The sequence below is a fragment of the Diprion similis genome, chromosome 10 (genome assembly GCF_021155765.1).
Source record: "Diprion similis isolate iyDipSimi1 chromosome 10, iyDipSimi1.1, whole genome shotgun sequence".
Lineage (NCBI taxonomy): Eukaryota > Metazoa > Arthropoda > Insecta > Hymenoptera > Diprionidae > Diprion > Diprion similis.
The window spans coordinates 13142505-13168679 of NC_060114.1; the positions used below are offsets into that span (position 1 = coordinate 13142505).

The 26175-nt window shown below is 38.2% G+C and overlaps 1 protein-coding gene and 1 non-coding gene across 2 annotated transcripts; both read left to right on the forward strand.

Annotated features, from left to right (window-relative positions):
* Window positions 1-6810: 6810 nt before the first annotated feature.
* LOC124410757 (histone-lysine N-methyltransferase SETD1B) lies at window positions 6811-25861 on the forward strand. The gene is made up of 9 exons (XM_046889355.1): window positions 6811-7108; window positions 14546-14797; window positions 21414-21644; window positions 21981-22159; window positions 22280-22595; window positions 22718-23164; window positions 23272-23517; window positions 24498-24711; window positions 24848-25861. Exons 1-9 carry the CDS (start codon window positions 6992-6994, stop codon window positions 24940-24942), a joined length of 2097 nt encoding a protein of 698 aa, XP_046745311.1. The 5' UTR covers window positions 6811-6991; the 3' UTR covers window positions 24943-25861.
* On the forward strand, window positions 24344-24425 carry Trnal-aag. Its single transcript has one exon. It is a non-coding gene; the product is annotated as a tRNA-Leu (tRNA).
* Window positions 25862-26175: the final 314 nt, after the last annotated feature.

Here is a 26175-nt window from a genome sequence, read left to right on the forward strand (position 1 = left end):
AAAAGGAGAGATAAGGAATTGCTGAAAAATCGGAATAATCTGCCCTCATTTACAGGGAAAAAAATATTTCACCTTATACATATTCTCAAAGTCACTTTGAAAATAGACAGCAAATTTACTCATTCGGGTTACTGACAATAACGTTCTGTCACGATATTTCATTGGCACCTTTAACCTTGAGTGATTGCTGATCCATTTCGCACGGCAGGTATTAATTGCATGAATAATATTTGGCTTTGGATCAGCGACTGTGTTGCTCGGTGATCAGCTTGGTCCAGTGAACCTTGGTCTTTCTCAGTTCACCCACTTTAGGAGATTAACTAGAGAAACCGTAGCTGCGGAGGATTTGATAACTTTCGAAAGGAACTGTTATATGGAGGCTTTTAACGCCTCGATATCAACGGGAATAGCGTATATACGATGTATCCGTTGGGTCATTGGACTGATTCTGACGCATTCTCATGACTCCGAGTCCGGGGAATTCTCTGTTTGTAGCTCGGTTGGTTGATACTTATTGTTAGGAAAGAATTTTTACTGGAATACACTTGGAAATGTTTTTTTTTTTCTAATTATTGTTCCGTTGAACTTTTTTCTTCGTCATTTGATTGTTTATCTGATGTAACTGTTTGAAAAAATAAATGCGTGCGTGCGTTCGGGGTAAAACAAAAAACAGAAAAAAAGCACCCATTGCATAATTGAAAGAAGAATCAGGAATCCAATTCAAATTTGTTTTCAGAATATTTGATTCTTTGAAAATCACAACTTGCTAGACTTTATTTTTGTAAATTCAGAAATTTTGAAGGTCGTATTCAATAGTTATGAACTTAGCAAAAAAAAAAGAAGAAAAAAAAACGGTGCGAAAATGAAGAATGTTTTTAACCGAACATTATCAAGGTAGCAAATTTCGCAATAAATACACTAGTTAGATGAGTATATGAATTTTAATTTTATCTACGAGTCTTAAGATTCTCGTAACACAATTAGGTGTTTGCGGGGAGATGTACAAGGTGCAGAATAATGGCACAACACCAATAATAATTATCATTATCTGCTATGCAACGGCAGGATGCGTTGTATATTGAGAATCGGGTAGGATATCCTCACAACAAGAGAATCAGCGTCCTTTACGTCCAACCGAGTGGAAATAAACGTCTAATTCCTCTGCGAGGTATAGTTGAAACTCTTATTGTTAGCACTGTATAAGTTCTTCAGCATTTACCAGAAATCAAATCGCACTCCGAGTTTGCAAAAATTATCAACCAGTCATTACGGATTAAATCCACGTTTTTATTAACAATATTTCAGCTACAAGACGTCTTTATTCGTTCCCAGATAAGTAATGCAACTTTTATTTAATTATTAAATCTTAGAATTTGTTAGAATTGGTGTAGTGTGAAGAATGTGGAAAATGAACTGGAGAAATTTTAGATTAAATGAGGATAAGTGTCAAACAATTTGAAACGTTAAATTAATTTTTGTTTTCTAATGTTCAAATTTTATTCGGGAAATCTGACACTAATAAATTATACAATCTTTTAAATATCGAGAAATTATGAATAAATTATATTTTCGAGTGAGCTCGATAAAAAATTTGAATTTTGCATTGAAATAAATTAATTCCCGTAATGCAGATTTCCTCGAGAGTATTATTTATTAAACAAATCATGAAGGGATCTACAAATAGATACTCTTATCATTGAAGGCTTACTTATATAAATAGAATTGCTTGAAATCGGTTTGAAAAAAAATGGAAGCAAAGTTATCGTTACAACGGAGTTTTCTGGCGCTTGAAATCTTTATTATTTTCAATTTAAACAATTTGACACTTCTTTTCAACTGGTAAAATAGAAAACTGTAATCGATGTAGTTTTTCTTTTCGTTCCGCTGGTTTCAGTATTATTACCCAATTTTCTGTTATCCTTTTGGCAATATGCGCAACTTATGCGCGTGCGTCAAGTCGCTCGAATTTCATTGGCCGACAGTCACCGCCTGATTGAGAAGCCGACGCAATACCAATCGCGACTGTCAGAAAATGTCCCTAGGAAGGCATCCTTAGCTGCGGGTTCCTAGGGACATTTCCTGACAGTCGCGATTGGTATTGTATCGAATACTGAATCAGTTGGTAACTGTCAACCAATAAAATTCCAGCGACTTGACGCACGCGCATAAGTTGCGCACTTTCTTCATGGACACAGGATATATTTCATGCGACAGCCTTATATGATTAAGACAGGAGACTGACGTCCCGGCATCAGTTTATGCTCGAGGATATAAGCTCTCATAGATACGGGTCAGATGATACATCTCTATAAATACATACACGAAACCTTACATTACACGTTTAATGTGTGCATGTAAATTGGTGCTCGCGTAGGATAATTGCCTGGCAACTTTCTTCTGCCTTGCTATCTCCGTATCCATACGTAGGAATACCTTTTGTTCATGGTCTTTTTTTTTTTTTTATAAACATTTTTTTCCGTTTATATTTTGCGCGCGGTGTGTATAGAAGAACTGTGAGAAGTCGGCCAAGTATGGATATCGGAGAAAGTATCATCTTATCTTTTCAGACTTCGCCCGCGCTGCAGATTCAAAACATTTTACGCGTACAATTTACCCGCGCATTGTCTCTGGCGATTATAATATCCGTGTTGGAAATTTTTACTCCTTGTGCAAGGAAACTAAACCGTTTTTCATTCGCGTTTCCCACTAAGTCGGTTTTCATTCAGTCACGTATTCGTGCCAATTTATGGTTGCTGACGAATTTCGTCAAACTCGCGGTTAATCCGAGACCTGAAGATTTCAGAAACATTTTGCAAGGATGGTAACCGCTATGTAAGTGAATGGGCAAAACGTGTACTGAATTTATGAGCGAGAATATTCAATGACCAGAAATTTTTTACCAATGGCTTTGTCGCGTAGAAAAATAAATTTAATATTTAGAACCTTTCACAGGAGATTGAGAAAAAAGTACATAGATGAACTTATTTTTACGATTTAACATCGCGGATTGTGTCGAATTTAATAGTAACAAAATATATTTCTCACCGTTTTTTTTTTCATGTCTGTATTTAGTCCTTGAAGTTAAGAAAAGAAAACGAAGATGAGGATGATCAATATAACAAACAAATATATCCTGGAATTCATTTATGTTTATTTGGAAATAGGGAGATACGAATAATACTTAACTTTGAAATTTATTACACCTCTTTGGATTTTAAATACCCGTGTATAAATCAATGGGAAAATTTAAAGAACACTGAATGCAACTCGAGCTAACAGCCTGATGTTGGTTGTAAGAGTATACGAGTATTAGCTTTCTCAGGCATGGCAACGTGTTCTTGAAAGGTTTTTAGCGATTTCACTTGTCGGGTTCATTTGTTTCTTTACAAGGCATATATCGTGGACATATATTTATACATATTAAACGTATACATTCCGTGCATCTATGTAACGAGCATCGTATACGTCATTCTTGCTTACAATCAGTTTGAATATATCCATAGCATAGCAATCCAGATTTAAAGAATCTACTATTTTTTCCAAATCTATTTCCTTCGCGTTTCTTTCCAGGCAGCACAAGCTCTAAAGGTTGTCAAAACGAAAACTGATCGACGTTTTAAGAAATTCAATTACTCTCCTGGGCACTTTTTACAACTCATATTTGGTTCTTGTCTTACCTAAGGTAAGAAAAAATTATGCTATCAATAGATCATTAGTGTCAAACAGAAGATCGGAACTAATGTATTGAGATAAGTTGATGAGGATGTATCTTGAGGATGTTGATAATTCATAATTATTAAAATACACGCGTAGTGCAGATTCGTGCAGGTAATTGGTCGGTGCCTCACGTGCAATTTCTCGGCAAACTTTGAAGTTTGTAATCAGTTTTTACGTTATTCTCTGTGTCTAATAGCCGAGGATCAAATCTCTGCTAGGTATACTACACAAGAGTGGGTTTGAAATCTGAGAAACCATTTGTGCGTACTGGAAGGAAAAAAGGAGAAACAAAAACGAAACCGCTCGTGGCTGTAACTAGACATAAATTTTTCTCTCACTCTACTATAGACACTTATGTATGTCTGTAAAGAATATTCTAGAAAGAATATTGCTGTTAGTCTCGATCATTAAATGTGAGATTGGTAAATTTCGTATTATTTACAGAACACAAAAATTCAGTATTCAGCACACAGATCAGGACGGTATAGAACTCACTTCAGACCAGGCGGCAAATGGAAAGGTCAATTTTTAGCCAAAACCTGCAATTTTTTGTTTGGAAATATCCCAGACAAAGAAATTTTCAAATATCGTACCGTTCAGGGAAAATCCGTAATTGTTTCGGAAAACTTACCAGAAAATGACGTTGATTTTGAAGTGAAATAGCGAAAAACCAGGATTTCGTAAGTGACAAGCAGAAAACAAAAATGGCGAGTGTACAAAGGAGAAATTTTTGTCAACAAAGGAATATTTCCTGAACGATACCGATCAGTGCTCATAGCAGTGAAGTTCAATCGGATTAACCTGGTTAAAAATTCAATTAGAAAATTATTCTGGCTCCATTTACTTATCGATAGAGATTTGAGAAAGCATTTGTCATTGATAGATTTTTTCTAGAAAATACAGTTCACCGATTTCCTTTTGACGGTTTAAAAGAGCGTGAAAATACTGTTGACATTATTTCATTCATTTGTTTGCAGAAATTTTAAATTTGAAGAAGTATTGAGGTGTCGGAAAAAAAATTGTGATTACGTGACACATTTTTGTTTATACGTTTCTTAAAGTGTTTTTGTTTCTTTACAGACTTGTTTCTCGTTACGCAATTCAAATTGCAATAGTGCCGGAGGACTAACGAGTTTTGCAGTTTCCGTTCGTGTCCTTCTTCACATGTGTCTATAATTCATATGACACACACGTACAGTGCATTCACGTACAGATCCACCGATGATATGATTAACCAAATCCTCTTCTTCCCACGCGATTTCTATACGTATACTATACAGTACACATAAGTTTAGTAATTGCTCGAAGGTAGGCAGCTGCAATCATTTGTATACTCGACTGTTGCATTGTTACTAAGGTGTATAATTCCGGAATCAAAATGAAAGTCGGTGACAAACTTTTACAACGATGAGGATCTCGCCTCCTTACCAAGAGAGGAAAAAAGTGCTTTTAGCAATTGAAGAGATTGCATCGATTAATCATTGCGTTCTCCGGTCTCTGTGCTGGTGAGAATTTTCTCTGTGAATTCTGCTAGTTGCAGGATCTATAAGAAATTTATCTTGGCTCGAGTAAACATCAGAGTGATTCGATGTTTTTTTTTTTTAACTCGCGCAGTGGAATTCTCAAGAATTTCTGTACATTGACTTGTTACTCGGGAATATTCGAAGCGAAAAATGTAACAATAGCAGGCAACATGCATGCACGGAGAAACCGTAGAGTATTTATTTATTTTTTTTTGAAAAATATGAAGTCCATGATCAGAGAAACTCAGCAGAAATTCGCACGGTCAATTTCTCTGAATGTCTCACTATGTTTTTGTCGCCATTTGTTGCAGAGAAATTTGCGCGGAAATATTTCACGAGGGGCTTTTGATATAGTTGAAGGATTTCAGGATATAGATCGTAAAACGTGTAACTTGAAATACTTTCAATTTTCTCGATGAAAAATTCAATTTTTTACTGTGACTATTTTACAACGAATATCGAATATCGTTTACGAATTGAATTGAAAAAATTCAACAGTCTTAAGTTACTGTTTACTTTTGGCTTTCACAAAAATTTCTAGAAGAATTTAAAAATATTATCAATATTTAAACTGGTATAAACACCAATTTGCAACATTGTTGAGTCAGCACTATCGTTGTTTTGCATGAGATTGTGATACGGTATAAAAATAGTCGGTAAAATACATTTGGTATAGCTGGAAGAACCATGTAATACCTGATCCTTAATTCAGTAAGTAGTTGACCTTGGTCCGAACGCCTCTTCATCCTTAGGCGGCGCGTCACTGGCCAACTTTAGTATAAAAATATGATGTCAAAATTAACCGATGCTGATTACAATACGTATAGAACAATTTTTGTTGTAAATTCAGAAATCTAGCATCACATAATGTCAGATTGACATAAGATAGTGCTGGATTGGCATCGAATAGTGTTAAATTGACATCAAATACTGTTAGAGTGGCATCAAACAAATACTGTTAGATTGACATCAAATATTGTTATATTGACATCAAATACTGTTAGAGTAACATCAAATATCGTTAGATTGATATCAAATACTTGTTATATTGACATCAAATACTGTTATATTGACATCGACTAGTGTTAGATTGAGACCAATCACTGTTAGATTGACAGCAGATTGTGCAAGGTTGACATCGGATAATGACATATTGACATCAAATAATTTTAAACTGACATCAGACAGTGTGATATTGACATCAATATGGTTAGCACGACTTCAAATAGTGTATAATTCACATCAGACAGTGTTAGATGGTCTTATATTGACATCAAATTACAGTCCCCAACCATCGCGCACCAAAATTTTCCTTACAGCGAATTCGAACGATTGCAGTTATAAATAAAACCGACGGTTTCCGTGGACTTGCGTAAATCGGTGATGTACTGGTGCACAGGCCGTGGTCGGTTCGTGGCCTCGGTTTGGTGGTGGTGCAGCAGCAGCGGTTAGAAAGTCCATCGTCGGCGTGGTGATGGAGGAGGAGGAGGAGGAGGAGAAAGAGGAGGGGGGGTTTTGTGGAGCGGGGGGATGGTGAAGGGGCCTGCTAAGCTAGCGGCCCGTTACCGTTGGGCATCACACTGCTCGCCCAATCACCGAGCAATCAACTTCATCCGACAGGATCGTCCCGAAAATCATCCTCCGATAATATAACATCCTCGTCGTTCTATCGGCACCCTCGTTCGGGGCGAAAGTTCGCGGTTTTATCGCACCAACCCACCCTCTTCAACGTCCCCTAAAGAGGTCAGACCATGGACAAGGATCAGCCAGACTCTCTGGCCACCGTTGCCGTTGGAGGCAAGGAAATACCACCACCCCATAGCCACTATGCGCCCAGTGAAGTCTACTCCACTACTGAACCACCACCGGTAAGATAAACCACCACATTACTGTCCTTTTGGGTTATCCGTTATCGTTGATGGATGAAGTGGTCTTTTCGTCGAATGGACACCTTGGAACCTAGTCCTTGCAGTGTTCGGTTGACGGGCCTCTTCTCGTCAGCCTTCATTCTTCATTTATTACCTTGCGTGTCAAGTAGCATCCAAACATTTGCATTTCTTTACGATTTCAAATCACTGCAGACAAAGCAGGTTGGATTATGCAGCTACGCGGATCTAATTGCGAGTAGTGGAAAGTGCTCGCGGTTTGTTATCATTGTTGTTATGCCAATTACCCGTATTAGGACCTCGCGCTGTTATGAATAGAAATTGGAGAAATTATTGCCCTCAATTGACCAGTCGATGGCACGTTTACGCACTGCAATTATTATCGTTACGACGGTGTGAGGCTCTTCTTCGTTCATTGCAAAGAACGATTTCACCTCGTACCCTGAGTCACGGATATTATGAACTAGAAATCCGGGCGTATACAATTATCGAACACTTCTACTGCAGTCTGGCATGCGTCAACGTTCCACATAGACCCAGATTTCGATCACGGTTCCAGAAACTTCGGTCTCGAAGCGACTGAGGTTCACCATTCAAGCCACAACTTGTGCTGTATGTTATTACGGTAAAAGCCTTCTGGAAAGAATATCGCCTCTTTATCGTGAACCTTTGAAATGTCTGTGTGCCCAGTCTCTCGAAGGAACGATCCATCGATTGATGAGAGTTTGAGTCCAAGTTGTGGCCAGAACCGGCCTTCCGATTTTAATAAACCGGTGGAAATCATTAAATTCCTCGTCTTGTTAGGGTTTTGGAGTTGTCAGTCTTCTCTTACCAGGTACTCAGGCCCCAGTAGTTCGTAATCAGGCTTGCCTCATCGACCCTACTTTCCATCACGTTTTCACGCCACATCGTGGCCACGACTGAGATCTAGAATAGGGAAAGATTGTTTCAGATCTAATGGAGAGATTGTCACGGCTTATGGCCTCGTTCAGAAAATCATGATAGTCTTCTTCGGAAGTTATAGTCGTTGACTATACGTTGTTATACACTCATTTTTATATTCCATCGCACATGTTTCACGGATTTAATTATGCTAATGTGGTCCAAATACCTCGAGAATTTTCGCACATTTAAGGCAACAATTGAATTGCATGTTATGCCGTTAGTCGATGCAATTGTGCCGCATTCTCGAAGTCAGGAAATATTTTTTCTATCGCTGCTTCTAAACAACACTTATGGATCATTCATTTATCATTGGTTTGGATGCTAATACATTCCATCCTTTTGGCACTATTCCAGAATCCTCCTAAACTGATTCCAGAAACATTATAGCATATTTCTGCCATCATTCGGGCCCAATGTTTGGGGTACCGTTTTGGAATCATTCTGGTATTATTCAGCGTTTTTTTTTTTTTTTTTATCATCAGTCGAAACGATTTTTCACTTTAAAAGGTCAATAGTAATTTGTCGAGAGTCAATTTTGAGTTTGCAAAAAGTCCCCGTCTTAGCATCATTAACGCCAACAACAAATTCTGAAAAAAACAAAGAAAAAGGGAGTTGAGGAGGGGGAAAACGATTCCGCGTGTTTATATAAACCGTGTATCACCCACAGCGTCATTGTATTCGCCATAATGCTGAGATAGTATAAAATTTGACCCCGATGTGGACGAGCCGTGCAGATCGTCGACGGGTAAGAGGATGACTCTCTGCTAGGAGATAGTAGGTCATCGCCTGCGAGCATCTCTGTTCCTCTTCTTCGCCATTCGTCCATTAGTTGGTTGTCTGGCAGTTTTATGCCGTACCCATCAGTAATGTGCACGTTTCAATTACCGATCCTCCCGCAGCTTGAGCAATAAATCGCAGCTCCGTGGATCGGGAAATGGATCGTTTTGCGGCTTCTGAGCGTGAAATCTTTTCCACTTCTCGTTGCGGCATATTGTTTCCGTCTTCGTATATCTTATACTCTCATCATTTTACCCCCAATTATTGTAACAAAGTGAAATTTTCCTACTTACATTCATTACTTCTTTTTTCCTCTCTCTCTCTCTCTACTTATACTTTCTTCATTTTATTCCTGACACGATTTCTATAAATTATCCTTATAATTTCCCCATTTCCGCACTGATAATATCACAGATCGTTATGACGTGGACCAGTTTCATTAACTGTCGCTTGTCGTTCGCCTTTCGGTTTAACGACCGATTTCCATCCCATACGTCGAAGAAGCGGTTGTGCAGGGTATCGCTGAGAGATACGCTTCTCTGAGAATCTTAGACTAACTGAGTAAACAACGAGCGATACATGCACGTAACGTTTGTCCGCTAACGAGGCGAGTCTGACGTTTCTTCGTCGCCGATCAACAGCTCTTTTGTAATGACAGATTGTACAAGAAGACGCGCTGCTGGTTGAAGCTAAGGCACTTTTTAAGGATCGGTATGGAGCTTGAAACTCGTCGCGAGGTTCACGCTCTTTTACACATTCATCCTCACAAGATCGTTAACCCTGTTCCAAGTTCAACGGGTCCAGCCTCTTCTTCATTCTCACAACAAATATTATTATTACTATTATTATTCTTATTATATTGACCTGTAAATATCACTGCAGTTATACACTTTGTGCAGGAACAGATCAGTTTAGTGGATACCATTGAAACTGGAACTTCACTCTTGAATTTTGTCCGAGAACAAAATTACAAATCGATGATTTCAGTATTGGAAAATATTCTTATGACGTCAGAGCCTGGTTGTCGGCGCCATTTTATCACTACATAACCTAAGTGTTTAATTTTAGTGGAGGCAAATGGTAATTCTTGGGTTTTCAAATTACTCATGTCACATAAATTAATGAAACATAATCAACGATATACGTTTTCTACTATTCAAACTCGAAAAAATACAGTCGATGGTCAGCTGTCAGCCTGATTGCATTAGTTTGATTTTTTTCCACCAGATGACGCATTGCTCAGTGACAATCCTAATACCTATGGTATATATTTATTCAATTTCTCAAACTTTTCTCCAACTTCCTGTATGTTTTTATTATTATTTATCTCTCCCAATTCTTTTGTCATCACTAAGAAGAAAAAGAAGAATTTAAGAAGTTGCAGCTGCGCGATGCATATGCATGATTTATATGCCTGTAAACGGCGGCGAAATTACTGCCATTTATAATCCTTACTCTGACTTGAAAGTACTCTTCGGACTGCGTTTAGCGTATTAGCATTTAAACTGCGCACTGTGTTATATTCGTTTCCGCGAGTTTAAAGACGTCCGTGGTTTAAACGCTTGCTAATGAGTAAAAACATCGTCCGCAAATACTGACTGCACCTTACATTACATACCTGCCTATATTCGTTTCACGTGAGACCGCATCGCGTGGACATTTTTCTCGGATCTTTAAAACTTCTCTGCGAAACACACGCAGAGACCTACACAACGTGCATGTATTTGTTATGTGTGCATAATGCTTTCACCGTTTTACATTATGTATGTATGTACATAGTGACGCGTTTGCACGTCGTTTGTATATATAGGTATCAATGTACGTGTACATGCATCATGTTATTTAAATACACGATCCAACAACGCAGGCTTGCTGTACAGCGAATTCAGCGATTCTCATGAGCTTGTTTGTTTTTATTTTTCTTTTCGTTTTTATTTATTATTTAAAATCATTTTTCCTCTTTCGTCAAACATGTATTAATAAATGTTTTATATATACATCATATCGTCACATAAATTCTATAATCATATTACATTGCACAGGTTTTGAATTTTTGGGCTTCTGAATATACTTATTTACTTATTTATTAATTTTTTTGTAACATATTTTATAAGCTATAAATAATTGAAATAATCTATCTCATATAATAATGCAGATAGTGCAAAATAATAATTATTTGGTCAATTATCACAGAAATTGAATATCAAAACTTCTGTAAAAACACTTTTTTTTTTTTACCTCTCTATAATAATGTTCGGTAACTTTTTTCTCAGATTTTTCCATAGCCACTCCGCTATTGAACAATAATTCTCATTTCCTGTTCCGATTCCTGTTTCAATTTTATTTTTCCATTTTATTGTTGATTTCTTTCATTGTGTAATGATCAGCTTGACATGCCTGCAATACCCATAACTGCGTGTCCGTTTTTCGCGGTTGTGTTACGTAAGGTGGTGATATACAATCCCGGCACTGCGTAGCACCGCATGTTCACTAATAATTATGTTTATTTTGTTCGATCGTTCCTTTTCCTTTCGCCTTTCGTTTTTATTCGGACGACACGAATCACCGCGTCTCTTTCGAATTTTTAACAAATTTCAGCAGCTTTTGCAGATCCGTATACCGTTAAAAATTTGGATTTTCATACGGAAATGGGGGAAAAAAAATATCACAGCTTTTTCTTTTATAACGCGAAGATGGCCAGGAAGTTTTTAAAGATTAAAAAAAAATAATTTATTCAAACGCGGTAGGTATGTCCTTGCCTGAAGCTTCTGGAAAAATGGAGGAATATAATAACAGCTACGTTAGAATTTTTTTCAATCTTCCTTTTTTTTTTAAACACTCTTCGCGACATTTTTTATACTTTTCGTTTCTCGCGTGACATTCGAGCTGCATAAATATGCGGCATCAATATCGTCTCTCCGTGTTGAAAAAAAAAAGATAAATCTGACGTGTAACGGTTTCTCGATCGTTGATCGAACCCGGATAGAGTTATAATATTATGTCTTTTTTTTTTTTACTGTATCTATAAAATACAAACGTACCTGTGTGTAAAGAGCCGGAGGCGTTCATTCGATACGATTATATTACAGTATGTAATTTAGTAACAACCGGAAACTGCCGTGCAGTAGAATACCCACCCATTCCATCCTGTCCTGTTGCAGCTGATGCGTTAATCGATGATACAGCCTCCGTAATTCCGACCTTCTCGCGACAATTGTGACAAAAAGAGAGGAACAATGACAGCGAGTAACAAGAATTTTGATTGACAAAGTTTTGATAGTTTTTAATAATTTTTAATACGAGATAGATATTATTATATTCGCAAGCCACGAAGGTCTCTTTGAAAATTATAAAAGAATTGAAAATCCTGGAATTATGGAGAAAAGCTTGAATGTGGATCGTTTTCGTTTGAAATATCTTTTTTAGATAGATTTTTTTTTTCTACGATGGCTCATTAATTTATTTAGAAGACTATTTTCCACAAAGTCCCTGAAACAGATTTTCCTTTGTTTCGGTAGTTAATTCAATATCGCTACTCATTCATCGTAATCAATATAGACGCAATTTTGTGAAATTAGATTTTTAACGCTGCCAAAATGATGAAAAAAAGTGAGTTTCAGTGAGTTTGCAGAGAATAGTCATTTGAATAAAATGAGTCATTGTTAAGTGAAATCCACCCGCGAATCAATAAATTTTTATCCGTATTAAAGCAATTTGAAACAAATCATCGACGTCTAATTTGGCGAATCAGTAATTATCAGATGCTGCTACATCGAATATTTTCTCTCTGTCTTTATAACATTGCCTACGGAATAACAATTAATGAACTGAGAAAAGTTGACTAGATAATATGAATGAAAAAAATCTCTGTAATCAAGCAGCGCGGATTACCCACTTCACGATTTCATCCTATATGCATAGACGTGCCTACATTCATACAGCGTAATTAATCAAAGCCTGTGAGCCATAATGTTTGTGCAGTGATTACGTGCGAGGAAATTGCGTAACTGTTCGCCTGTATACCTATTATAATGCCTGTTTACGAAATTGCATAATTGCGGAGGCAATTCGGCACTGCCGGACGGCTCTTCACCGTACCTTATACCACCTGTAGTACTTCCATGCAACTCCACGAATAACGGGTAATCGTTTCCGTTCTCCACGCGGATGGCGGTGTAAAACGATTTCATTATCAGAGGAGCAGTTGGCCGTTTCTTAAATACTGTGAAAAAAAAGAAAGAATTTTTCCAAATCCAGGACGCATGTTTATTTAAGTACCTAGACGTTGACGGAAAAATTTAAAGAAGGTTTTAATTATATTTTCGAGAATGGTACTCTGCTGATAAGTGAGCCTGCGGTTATAACCGGACGTTTTAGAGGTTCGGTAGCTTCTTTATCGGTGGGGCAGTTTAACATGCAATCACGTAAGACGCATTAAAACCCCATTAGGGTTACCGTCTTCAACAGTTTTCAGTCAATGACTTTAGCTTCTTCTTAGTTTTTTAAAAACTTTCTCCCTGCATGAGTTGACAACTCAAAAACGCGGGTGAATAGGCTCCTGTTAATTAATGAATTATCGGTTGATCAGCTCGAGGCCAATGTTTAATACGGTCAATGACTAATAGTGACATCGCGATGTCCTCTGGGAGCGATGTAAATGCATATACATATATATATATATACACACGCTAGATGTATAGCTGAAAAGCGAATAATCAGTGAACTCTTAATTCTGCGCGAAGGTTATTCCAGTCCGCTAATTTTTTTGCGCATTGAACTGTATACACAGTCAACTGCTAACGACTGAATGTTCTAATGCGCATGCGCTAAAATTCGAGAGCAAGAACATTTGTTTTATCAGGGCGAGCAACGTTCATACATTCAGAAAACAGGTCACCCCGACGTATCACGTAACCTGAAAAATGTTGGTGGCCCTGATAAAACAAATGATCTTGCTCTTGAATTTCAGCGCATGCGCATTAAACCATTCAGTTGTTAGCAATTTACTCTGTATATTATATATATATATGTATATAATACAGAAACCCGCAGCGATTTTTTCAGCGTGTAATCAGTCCGTTTTCCCAATTATACACGCGCAGTATACTGTTAACAAAATAACCGATATTTTCCAGCATTCCTCATACATATTTCAATTACATCTTTTATTTCATCACATATACATAGTTCACAATTGAATAATGTATTATAAGGATCCCACACTGGAGAGCTTCGAGGCCTCGGCTCAGTTGTTTACTAAGCGTGTCAACAAGTCAGTCCTGCCATGGCAGGCAGAACAATAAAATATATCCTTGCTTGCCAGCGTTCAGAGAGTCTAGATGCAACCGATTTATTCGTGTACCACCTTTTCCATTCTCTACCCCCCCTTGTTTTTTTTTCATCATCATCATCTCATGTTCAAATCCTTTGTTTCCACCATTCTTTCGACAAATTTCAATAACAAACAATCAAAATTTTTCAAATTTTTTAATGTTTGTTTGCCCGTCATATTTGGTTGATTTCATTTTCAAAGATTTTACAGGCTCTTGATTGTGAACCTTCAAAATTTCAAAAAAAGGATAAAGGATCTGTTGATGTTATATAATTCGTTTTTCTGTCTCATACCTCAAATTTTCCTAACAGTAACAATTACATATGGAAATCACTCTAACGCTGAAAACTCTTTTTTACTCGCAGGCTTACATGAGGCCAGGAACTAAAAGCTCAGCGGTTCAAATCGCTCGTATCGTAGCTGTGACTCTGATCGCGATGTCCGTTGTGTTGGGGAGCTTCATTTTGGCCGCATCCTACGTCCAGGCGCGCGCTTCCTGCACCCCGGAAGCCATCGCCGCTCTTCAGGCTGAAATGAAGCTGCAGCAGCATCAGCAGGATGCTGCTCAGTCCCAGGGAGAATATCTCAAGCATATTCAGCCGGAAGCTCTGGTGCAGGTACGTTTATCATTGTCTGTTTTTATCCATGCAATATGAAGAATTTATCGAAAACGATAACAAGTCTTTATTGTTTTTATTATTCGAAGATTCGTCGGTTAGATAATGACAAGCCATATTTTATTATCTGAAATTACTAGTAAGCCTCATTTATTTGCAAAGTTTAATGCTGCAAGAAGAATCGTTATAGATATTCAGGAAATTTATGCGAAAAAATAGAACTGAATACAGTCAACTATGACGTCTGCGTAAAATGTAGATTTTTTTTTCTTCATTATGTTTAACTGCTGATCTTAATTCATGGTCAAATCGTTTTAAATTTTTGTTCCTTTTTTCCTGATCGGTTTAAGAATATTCAACGAATGTATCTCAAATGCTTGGATAGTGATTTTATTCGAATTCATTCGGTACATTTCCGTTATCGATTGTTTCTTTCATCCTTTAAAAGATCATGTTTTTAACGCTGAAAATTTTTTTTCAACAAGTAAATTATTCCAGCTGTTGTATGAATAATTGCCGGAAGCGATTGTCTCTGCGTTGCTACATGCCCAAGGTTTGAAAGTAGAAAGCTTAGAAAAAGAAATCTAATTTAAAACTAAAGTTGCTGTCTGTATAGGATTTTCAGTAAAAACACAGTAAAAAATAACGTGGATTTTTTAAAAGAATGGTCGATGGATCAGATCCACATTTCTGTAACAAATTCGACTTTTAGTTATTCATAAAACAACGAATTCCGTAATACACAAATGTCAAGAATAGTGCTAAATTCAATGTGAATTTTTTCTAGTTTCTTTTTAGCATAGATGTCGCTGTAATTATACTAATTAGCATCAGTTAAATGGGATTTTTTTAGCGACAGGAGACTCGATATTAACAGTACGAACGTATCAACAATCTACGTACGTCAGTAAGACAAAGTTCCGGTATTCGCGGTTTCAGAAATTGCTTTTAACAACTTTACATCTGTGTTTGCATTTCGCGTCTGTACTTTTTCACTCGCGGTTTCTGTTAGAGTAAAAATTAGTATTAATTCGCTGATACGGAGATGAAGAATCGACACTTATTATATCGCAATTAGCATATATTTAGCCACACGTAATCAGTCGTCAAACTCTGAAGTATATCTCGTGTATGAAAATGACCAAACAGACGTCATTCTTCGCAGGAAGTTGACCTAGAGGTTCGATAATAACTGATATGTTACACACAATCAAACATTCGACTCTCGTGAAGAAAAATAAATTCATTCGCCATTCTCTTTACCACCGTCTCACGATCGATTAATTTCTTGGTGTAATTTTTTTTCTTTGAGTAAAAAATTCGAATCCTTCAGAATTTTTATGTAAAATAAGTATTATATCCATCACACCCACGACTTATTCACAGCGCTTACTTAAAGGAATGGTAAAAATACACGTGATCGTCGTGATCAGGAATCGCAGATTCATAAACCTAGATCAGACACGGCGGTACCAGGTTGTGCCCAAGGTGAGCAAGCGTGACACGAGGTTACGTAATTCGAAATGCATATAAGAAGTAGACACCACACTTCATTCTACGTTGCCAATGTGTAAGTCTATTTGCGAAATGGTGTGATTATTCCTGTCTCGGAAGAATTATTGTCATCGATCGAGCGACGCAGGAGGGGGGAGGAGGAATCATCGCTATTGAAATAACTAGGGAATCGATGTACTAAAAAAGTAACTAGAAATCATTGGATGTCGAAAAAGTTGAGTATCTATCAACTGCAATTCAATCCATTGAACATGACTATTTCTGATGAACTGAATATTTTCGTTACTAAAAAATTGGGTACGCAAATTAATAATAACAAAAATTTATCGTTTTTATACAAGATTGGGATTCATTTTGGAGATAACAAACAACTGAATTCGATACAATTGACAGAGTAACAGAAGAGTTGGAATATAGCGAGACATCCCGAAAATAAAATCCCATAAATTATTCAATATTCTATCAAATTAAATATAGGTACTAAAATACTATGAAAAAATAAATACCCACTGAAGCGAATTTAACCGATTGATTGAACAATTTATTGACTATTTCGACGGAGTAACTATATAATCAAGCGACTAATACTAACTCCGAGTAACTTAAAGTACTCAATAAGCGGTTAAAGATTTGATAGGCTATAATATGTGGTTATTTTATACGTATATACTATGCGTGAGATTCGTAATTACTTTTAAACGTCACGACAGTTTGTACTTTCTAACCCGTTGTGTACAGTCATGGTTTATTATTTTTACGAAAATTAACACGCAGACGAGCGGTCGTTGACATTTCACTACGTGAAACTGATACAAAAACGTTGTAATTTGTTTATAATTACTGTTTGTCTGCAAGGTTTTAACTTTACTTTAATTTTAAAATTGTGATATTGCATTTCACGTTCATTTCGTAATTATTGTCTGAATTGTTGATAGTTATATGATGTTGAAGTTAAATAAGCGTAGATTCGAACTTTTTCGAGAGAGGAAAAAGCGAGAGCTTCATAGATTTTTAACCCGACGACGTTACGACGGCTGCAACGTTATTTGCCAACCGAGAAACGATACACTGCAACGGACTTCCGGTATTATACTGCTTGTCAAATAGGAAACAGTTTTCTCTTTAGGAGAGCCTACTTTTCTCGTTTGTCTATGACAAATTTCACCTGCAGGTGTTAAGTTGATTGAAAGACTGTTCAATGCGTTTAATATGTACGTAATTTGCAAATTTTAAAGCAGGATCTCAATTTGAGACTAAATTTTGAAAAATCTATCAAATATTGTTCAATTTTGAGAAGCTCCCTTGCGAGTGGATATAAAAATTGAATTTTTAGTCAAATTGGAAGCTATTCCTCCATTTAAAAAATATCACAACTTCAGAGAAGTCTTCTCAATCTTTACAAATTTTCTATATTGACACTGTAACACTATTTTTTCATTGGAGAATTTTACCACAGCTATTTTTTTTTATTAAAAGATTTATACTTTTATTAATTTTATGACGAGATTATCGTATATTGAGTACTTTTCGAATTATTATGCAAACATGAAAAATACCAAAATTATTTACAAAAACTATGCTTCATTTAAAATCGCTGCAAAATCATCAAAATTGTAGTATAAAGATTCATTCGATGTCACCCGACGATAGCTAATTTTATTCAGAAGACTATATTTTCTACAAAACCCCTGCAACATATTTTTCTTTCAATATCCAATCAAATATTGATATTTCTTGATCATAATAAATATCGGTGCAATATTGTAGAATGAAATATTCAACGATGCCAATATAGCAAAACAAATACTTCAATGAATTTGTAGAAAAAAAAGAAATTGAACGAATCTAACATATTTTTAAACATTCCAAAGTAATCTGAAATGAATGATTAATATCTAGCTTCTGACTTTACCTCCAGTATTTTATACTCTCGGTATTATAATTTATTAAATATTCGACGTACACTTTGGGTCAGTGATTCTGAGACGGCTAATTTTTCAGACAAGTCTGTTACGTTGGCAATGCTGAATTTGCCCGCCGCAGTGCCACCGCCGGTTGGCCGCGAAACAGGTTCAATATATATTTGTAAACATGACATAACCTATGACTGTCGAATTTTGTATTTCGCAATTAGATTCGAGGACCAGGAATTACGTTATATTTACAAAGATTGATCCTGTTTCGCGGTCAGCCGTTGATGGCGCTGCGGGCAGATGCAGTAATGCCAACGTAACCGACTTGTGCAAGAAACTAGTCGTCTCGGAATCAATGACTTCAAGTATACGACTATCTGGCAATAAAATCGATAAAAATTATGAATCTTTGGCCAAGCAGCCTGCTTGATTAACCTCCTTAAGATCCTGTTCAGAGAGGAATTGAGAACTCGGGTGGATGCAAGACGAGCGATACAGTTAGGCTGCAAGGCTAGGAGAGAAAACGTAATAAACCGTTCACTTCTCAGAGCTATGCGGTGAGTATAACCTACTTTTGCATGGCGATCTCCGCGAGTCCATCCTCGGCTCATCGTGTCTAGTGGAAGAAGCAGTAGCGTCATCTCCGAGGAGATCGTGCACCGCGAAATGTCGAGAGAGTTTAAACTTTCCACCCACACACATCGGTCCTAGATTATTTTATTCTTGCAGAATATCGCGTGTATATGTACGTGCGATTTCACGCTCACGTACCTCTTCTAGATTCTTCCTCGTATTCTTAGTCTTCTTATTATTTTGCTCTCGCTAACAAGAAGCGCACTTAAACCTCCTTTACATAATTTCTTTTTACCGTCGCCAGATTTTCACCAGCGAGTGAAACTTTCCGCGATTCAATATTATTCGTTGTTTGCCTTATGTTGTTTATTTATATTGTATGTATGTACATATACATTCTTTTTCTGTACAAATATCTGCCACGCGATTTCGACTATATGCGCGGTTCTATCACGATTTAGAAAGTCCTGGCGATTTATAATGTTACCAACGATTCGTAATATTGTTATATACCCTGATTGTTAGAAATTCAACACAGCTGTTAATAACTCGTCATTTTGTTTTTGTCCTTTCAAGTTTGGAAACGGGCAGTTTTTTTGTCTCATCAGTTTCCTCACGCTATACTGGTAAGCAGGTTTTTTTTTCATTGTTTGTCCAAATTCACTTTGCTGAAAATTTGCTTTATTTTATTACGATTCAGTTTTTTTTCACTGTTTTCCAACTTCAAATATGCATCCTATTCAATTGTATTTTTTTTTTTTTTTTGTTATTGTCGTTTTTTTCTCATTCAATACCGTTTTCTTCGTGCCATTTTTTATTGCAATTTTACAACTAAACGTAGCGGCGCGTAACGTGCGTAATAGCTGGATGAAGAAACTCCGCCTGAAGGCTTCTTAAGTCGGAGATTTGTGAAACTGCAGTGCGTGTAAAGCGAGTCAAACGATTCAAAGTTTCACTGTGCAAAACAACGCCAACCTGTATATACACTAAATCACAGTATAATACGCGATACAGCTGCTAATGGTAGTTATTCAGCGAATAGAATTATACTGCATGCTGCAATGCGGCGGTGTAAAAGGAGGCGGAAACTGCGGAAGTATCGGGTACCTTATACTTCGTGGCGTACAACTTTCTTTAGAAATTCATACTCTAATGCGTGTACAAGAATGGCGAGACATGTACGTCGTAAATAAAATGCCTAATGTAATTCACTTATTGCAGCGGGATGTTCTTACGCCTGTAACTTTGAAATTTTAACAACATTTCAGAAGTAAATGCATGAATAAAATTATTATTTAGACGTTGAAATTGAGATTTATATCGACCATGTTGATCAAATTTTTATAAAATTATTATTTACAGGAATTCAATTAGATTTAATTGCGACATAGAATTTAACTGGGTTACAAATATACAATGGCTTACGCGGTAACTATATTACCGCTAACGATAATGACGACAATCAGTCTCGTCGGTCGCTCTGTACACTTTATACACACGCCGGTTTGAACAATGTAACGATTTTTGTATAATTGCATAATAAGAGGCGTACTGTGTATGAGTGAAGCAGGAAAAGCAGTATACCGCATAGATAACCTAACCTAACTTTGGGAATATCTCATGCACATATAGACTTGTACCTCATACTGTATGCGTATAACGAGATGCAGATGGTTATAAAGTCGGGGATCGAAGGGACAAACGTGCGAGGTCAGTGACTGCGGTACCACAAGAGCCGGAGAGGCCAGGCTAACTGGAAAGTTGTCACTCATACCGATTCTCCGAGGAATATTCTCGAACACAGAGACGTTACACGATGTGTAAAATTGCACACTGACGTCTACGTGTACACACAGAAGCTGACAGAGTGCGCCTTTCTCGCGACGATAGCCTGACGCAACGGACTCTAATTGCCTCCTGCAAAGCAGCAGCTCTCGTCAGATTATTGCGATAATAACAATGAATATATAAGAGCAGTACCCGGACAAAAACGAAGATGGTGACAGCGGCTTAAATAGCGGTAATGCCCATGACGATATCGCCGGTGGATGGATCGTCGAAACACTTCGACCTTTCAATCCTGCGACGATCCGAGGTGCAGCAACCTCTGCCGGAAGTCGCGAGTGTATATTATATTATTATGATGTGATTGCCATGCGGAAAAACTCCGGTTAGTCATAGCTAGGTTATTACATTCATTTTTCGGTGTAATTACCTCGCATTTGAGGTAAACGTCCGGGACTTGTGCCGCTTGCATTGAAACCTATGAATATACCTTTTTCATGACGAGACATCGGCTCTGCTTGGATAGAGTGAAAGCGGGCGAAGAGCCGTTGCTCGTGTTGTTCTGTTGACGGGATAAGGATTCCAAGGAATCAATTTTTTACGCTTACAGTACATTATCACTACGTCAACTTTAGAAAGCGATTACAAATTGTATGTAGACTGTCACACTTGTGTGTAGCAGAATCTTCACAAATACTGCAAACTTTTGCGTATACGGAAATAAGGAGGCGTGGACGATCATTGATCAATTCCAGTTTGCTATAACTGATCTTGATTGGTACTCCAATGAATTGTAGTTAATGCAGAGTTCTCTTTAAATGGTTTTTCAGGACCACGTCGAACCGACGGATTCCCTGCAGGTCTTGACCAATTCGGCTGAAACCGAAAAAGAAGTCCAGCCTGATACCAAAGACATGAAAGTCCAAAAGGACGAAAGTAGCAAAACTACTGAGAGCAATGACAGCAACGACACAGAGGAGGAGGACGACTACGATGACGACGAGTTCCCACCTGTTCACATCAAGCTTCCACTTCAGTTGGATCTCGACGATATTGCAGGGGTAAGGAAAACGTGCCCGGTTTTTGCCACTTCTGCTAGTGTAGCGAAAATAAGGCAGAAGACTCGATTCGAGTCCAATTTCAATGAGAAATAACCGAGAAACAGTCAAATAGGCCAAAGACGTAAATTTTGGTATAACATGAATTTTGCCAAATGTTAGAAAAGGTTGGCCTGATTTAAGTGAGCGTCTTATTTTAAAAGTCCTTACGTGACCTCCTAGCACCAATTTTGCAGGCATTATTGCTTTCTCCCGAATCCTGTTTTCTCCTTTTGATATTCCGCGGGTAATTCATTTTCGGCTTTGTAATTACGTTCTCACATGTCCTAAATTTTATAGACCCTGATGCAGCAGGTACGTAGCCGCGTTTCTTGTGTCGTTGAGCGAAAGAGAGCTGACGAATTGACCGACGGGTTGAATGACAACAGCATCGATAACAGTACCGATCCTCAGCGCTTCCAGAGGCTCCTTGGAGAACGTGTCGCCATATTCTGCGAGTCTGGAAACCCTCAGCAAGAGTAAGAATGACTTGAATTTTGTTGTTTTATATGAGAAAAAAGAGCCTGAACTCTTTTACCACTCTCATTTCACCGTTTCTCGGTCGATTTAACACACGAAAAAACTGTCATTGATTCCAGAGCTCAGGACCAAGACATGATGACGCCGATAATAGTACCTCTGGGTACCGTCCAGATCCCAATCCACCCCCAGGACTCCAACGCCTTCAACCAGTTCCAAATCCATTCTCAATACCAAGTCCCAGACATGCAGCAATTGCCCTTGAGCAACCCTAGGGGACTGAATCACATTCCTCCTGGTCTTTTGCCACCCGCCTTCCGAGGTCTACCTCAACTCACCGTCGACATGAGGCCCCCGCGCATGGAACCCCAGCGACCAATGATGGGCCCCCAGAGACCGATGATGGGACCACAGCCACCCATGATGGGCCCCCAGGTGAGCACGGTTCCTTATCTCGGAAATTCGAATGAGAAGTTTTATTTCACTTCCTGCTGAGGTCTTCGTGAATAGCCTCATTTCTGTTGATAAAATTGTAACTACCGTCACTTTTCTTCCAGGTTGAAATGCGTCAAATTCCGATCGAGCTGCGTCACTTCCCGATGGACCCGATGCGTGGAATGCGTCCCCCGATGCCGCCGCAGCCACATGAGGAACAGCAGCCACCGATGATGCCCTCGCAGCCGCGTCCGATTCCAGTAATCCACCCCGAACACCTGCACATGTCACGCATGGTGCCACCGCAGCCTGAGTCCTCGAACAACCGCTTCGCCGAACAGGAACAGCAGAGGCCAATGATGACACCCATGATGCCGCCGCATGAATCCAGGTCACCGATGATGCCGCCTGCTAATGCTGACTCCGAACGCTCCTCCTCACCCTTCCAGGGAATACCCATTGAGATCAGGAGGATTATCCAGCAGGTTCCACTAGAAATTAAGAACATTATTCAGCACATCACCAGTGACTCGAGACCCTTCCCGGTACCAGAAGGACAGCGAAGAGAGGTGAGGAAAAATTTTGTAATTCGATATTTTTGTTCGTTTGGTTTTTGAGACGAGAAATTTCTCAGTAGCAAACGTAGACTCTCGATAAAATGGAATTTGTATCTTAGGTCGTCCAGGAATTCAAACCGTTCCCGGAAGGCGCTCGGCCAATACCTCTTGGACCATTCCCGCTTCCAATTGAAGTCAGGAACCTCCTTGAGCACGGCAACATCGAGGGTCGTCGAGGGCAGCAAACGGACAGCAGCGAGGAACAACAGCAGGATGCTAAGCCTTTCCCAGGACCGGAAGATCAGGGCGAGGAAGCCGAAAGAAACTTCCCGGTACCCGTCGAGGTCCGCAACCTAATTCACCAGGTATAATGCTACTGTCAATTACCTCCGAAATTCCGATCACTTCTTCCACAGGAAGGTCATTGCTCTTTGTTGGAAATTCATCATTCAATTGAAGAGAAGAGGATTTTACTGTTTTTTATTTATTTATTCGCTTGTTCATTCCAATGATTTCTTAGAAGGCTTGTGTTCAATTATCGCCAGAATCGTAATAAAATGAAAAACTCTTACGTGCAAAAACGTCGATTTCACGGATAAATGCTAGGGCACAGCACTGATGTAATTAGAAGGAACTGCAAAGAAACTTCCTTACGCGAATCTCGGTACAGAGTCGTTTTAAGTCTATATTTGTTTGGCAACAAGCCATGTAGAGACGTGGATTTCTCGTCCGGCCTGGGGGCTTTCAGAGAACCCGAGAAAACTACGACGCTACAGTACTTAACACATACGTATTTGAAAATCAACTTATCACAGATGAACAAATATACGTAAACATATGACTCGCACGACGTAACGAAGCGAAGCCAATGGCCGCTGTTCTCCGCACCGCGGCCCACCTCGTGACTTTGACACCTTTCTTCTCGGGCTCAGCGTTAAATATCCGAGAGTTTCAGGCATCAGGCTTGTCCTGCTCCGTGAGGAAACGGAAAAATCTACGCAGCGTTCGTTTGAACTAGACAGAAACACCACGATACGCGTACAAAGTTTCCCGCCACTTACTCGATGCCACCGCACATTTCAAAATAGAATCAACTCGCACCGCCAAGTGAGGGTTCAATAACTGGGTTATTTTTGTCAAATGGCGCGCGCCGCACTCGCGTTAAATCACCCGAGGGCTACTTTCTCTCAAGGTAGCGTGGCCGAGCGGTCTAAGGCGCTGGTTTAAGGCACCAGTCTCTTCGGAGGCGTGGGTTCGAATCCCACCGCTGCCAGGTTTTTTTTTCTCACCCTCTTTAACCTGTCATCATCCCATATCACTCAGCTTTCCGTACTTTGATTCGCAGGTCGTCGAGGGTCGAGCTTTCCCCGTCCCACGGTTTCCCCTTTCTTTGAAGCCCGTCGAATCTCTCGACATTCCGGTCGAGGCTCGCACCGAAGTATCTGACGAGCAGGCGAGAGAACCAATCAGCGACGAGGAGCAGCGAAGCCGACAGGAAAGCCTCGATCTCCAAGCGCACCAATCCCAACCGGAACAGGAAATGGAAAATCGTCCGCATTGTTAGTACCATTTTATTTTTTCTATTTTATTATAAGATGTGAGAAACTATTTTCTCCATACATAAACTAAATTTTTTGCTTATCTTTATTTCGTCGGATTCCTTGATTCGTTTTGATAATTGTCTTCCTCTTTTAGACGTTCAGCCACGTTCGGTTCGCTCGATTCCGGATCCGTTCATCCATCGTCGTGAGAAGCGCGTACGTCGCTGCGCTTGCGACTGCGCTTGTTAAATCTACAGGTGCTCTTGTAAAAGCTCCGTTATTTCCGGTCGAAGGATCGGCATCAAAGAAAAACACGATTCAAGGTAATACGGTTGGCGCCTCACGCACATTGTGTAAAACGAGATTGATAACGAATTTTGATATTTCCGGCTAGATAACGGTCACTATTATCAATTGTGTAACGAAATTGTATCAAATTTATCAATACTTTATCACACCTAGCGCAGAATAAATGGTGAGGATTGCAGTAGTGGATAATTTTTTTTATTGTAATCACCGTTTAATCAACGTCCGATGAATGAGCCTGGATTTAATCAATTTTGATGCCGATTGGTTAATTTTTTTCGAATGATCTTTCGATGTCAATAAAATTAACATCAAGTAATAAGAAAAGTAAAAAAGTGTAATAAAATTACATAAATATTTTTACGATAAAATAATTATCGATACAAAGTGTGGCGATCGTGAATATATCATGAAAAAAAAAAGAAAAACGTGGATACAAAGTGATACTTTAAATAATTTTTGTATATTCGAAAAGAAGAATTGCAAGAAAAGCGAGAAAAAAAATTAAACTCCAACAGAAAAGAACGACAGCTTCAAATGAGTCTCGGAGAAACGAAGCGTTGTAATGAAATTCCTAAACTAAGAAGAGTAATAACAATATATGTGTATATATATATTTTACAGTAATATATACATATTCCATACAACTATTGTAAAAAATTAGTCTGAATGATTTGCTAAATTTGCTTCCTAGCTTTTACCCATAAAAGGTATGTGTGTCTTTCAATTTGGCGCTGTTTTTTTTTTTTTTTTTTTTGTTTTTTTCCCTAATGTTTTGCCTGTTATTAATGTCGAATAGATGCTATTCCGTTAACTTAAACCATACGTAATATACGTATTAATAACATATTATAAAAAATGACAGAATAAATACAACTATTATATATATATATATATATATATATATATATATATATATATACGTAGATAAAACAGGTGCCTAAAGGATAACAACGTCATGTGGTCTTTACTGCATTTACTACAGCGTGTACATTTTTTTTCTTGATTATACATATACATATAATATACATAACGGATATGTTATATTTTAAGGAATGATGGACACTTTACTTATCTGTATTATTGTTATTTTTTTTTTCCAAGAAAATAAAACACGTAATTGGTTTAATATTTTTTCTTTTTCCTCTAGTTGTTAATGCTAATTGGATCGTTTCA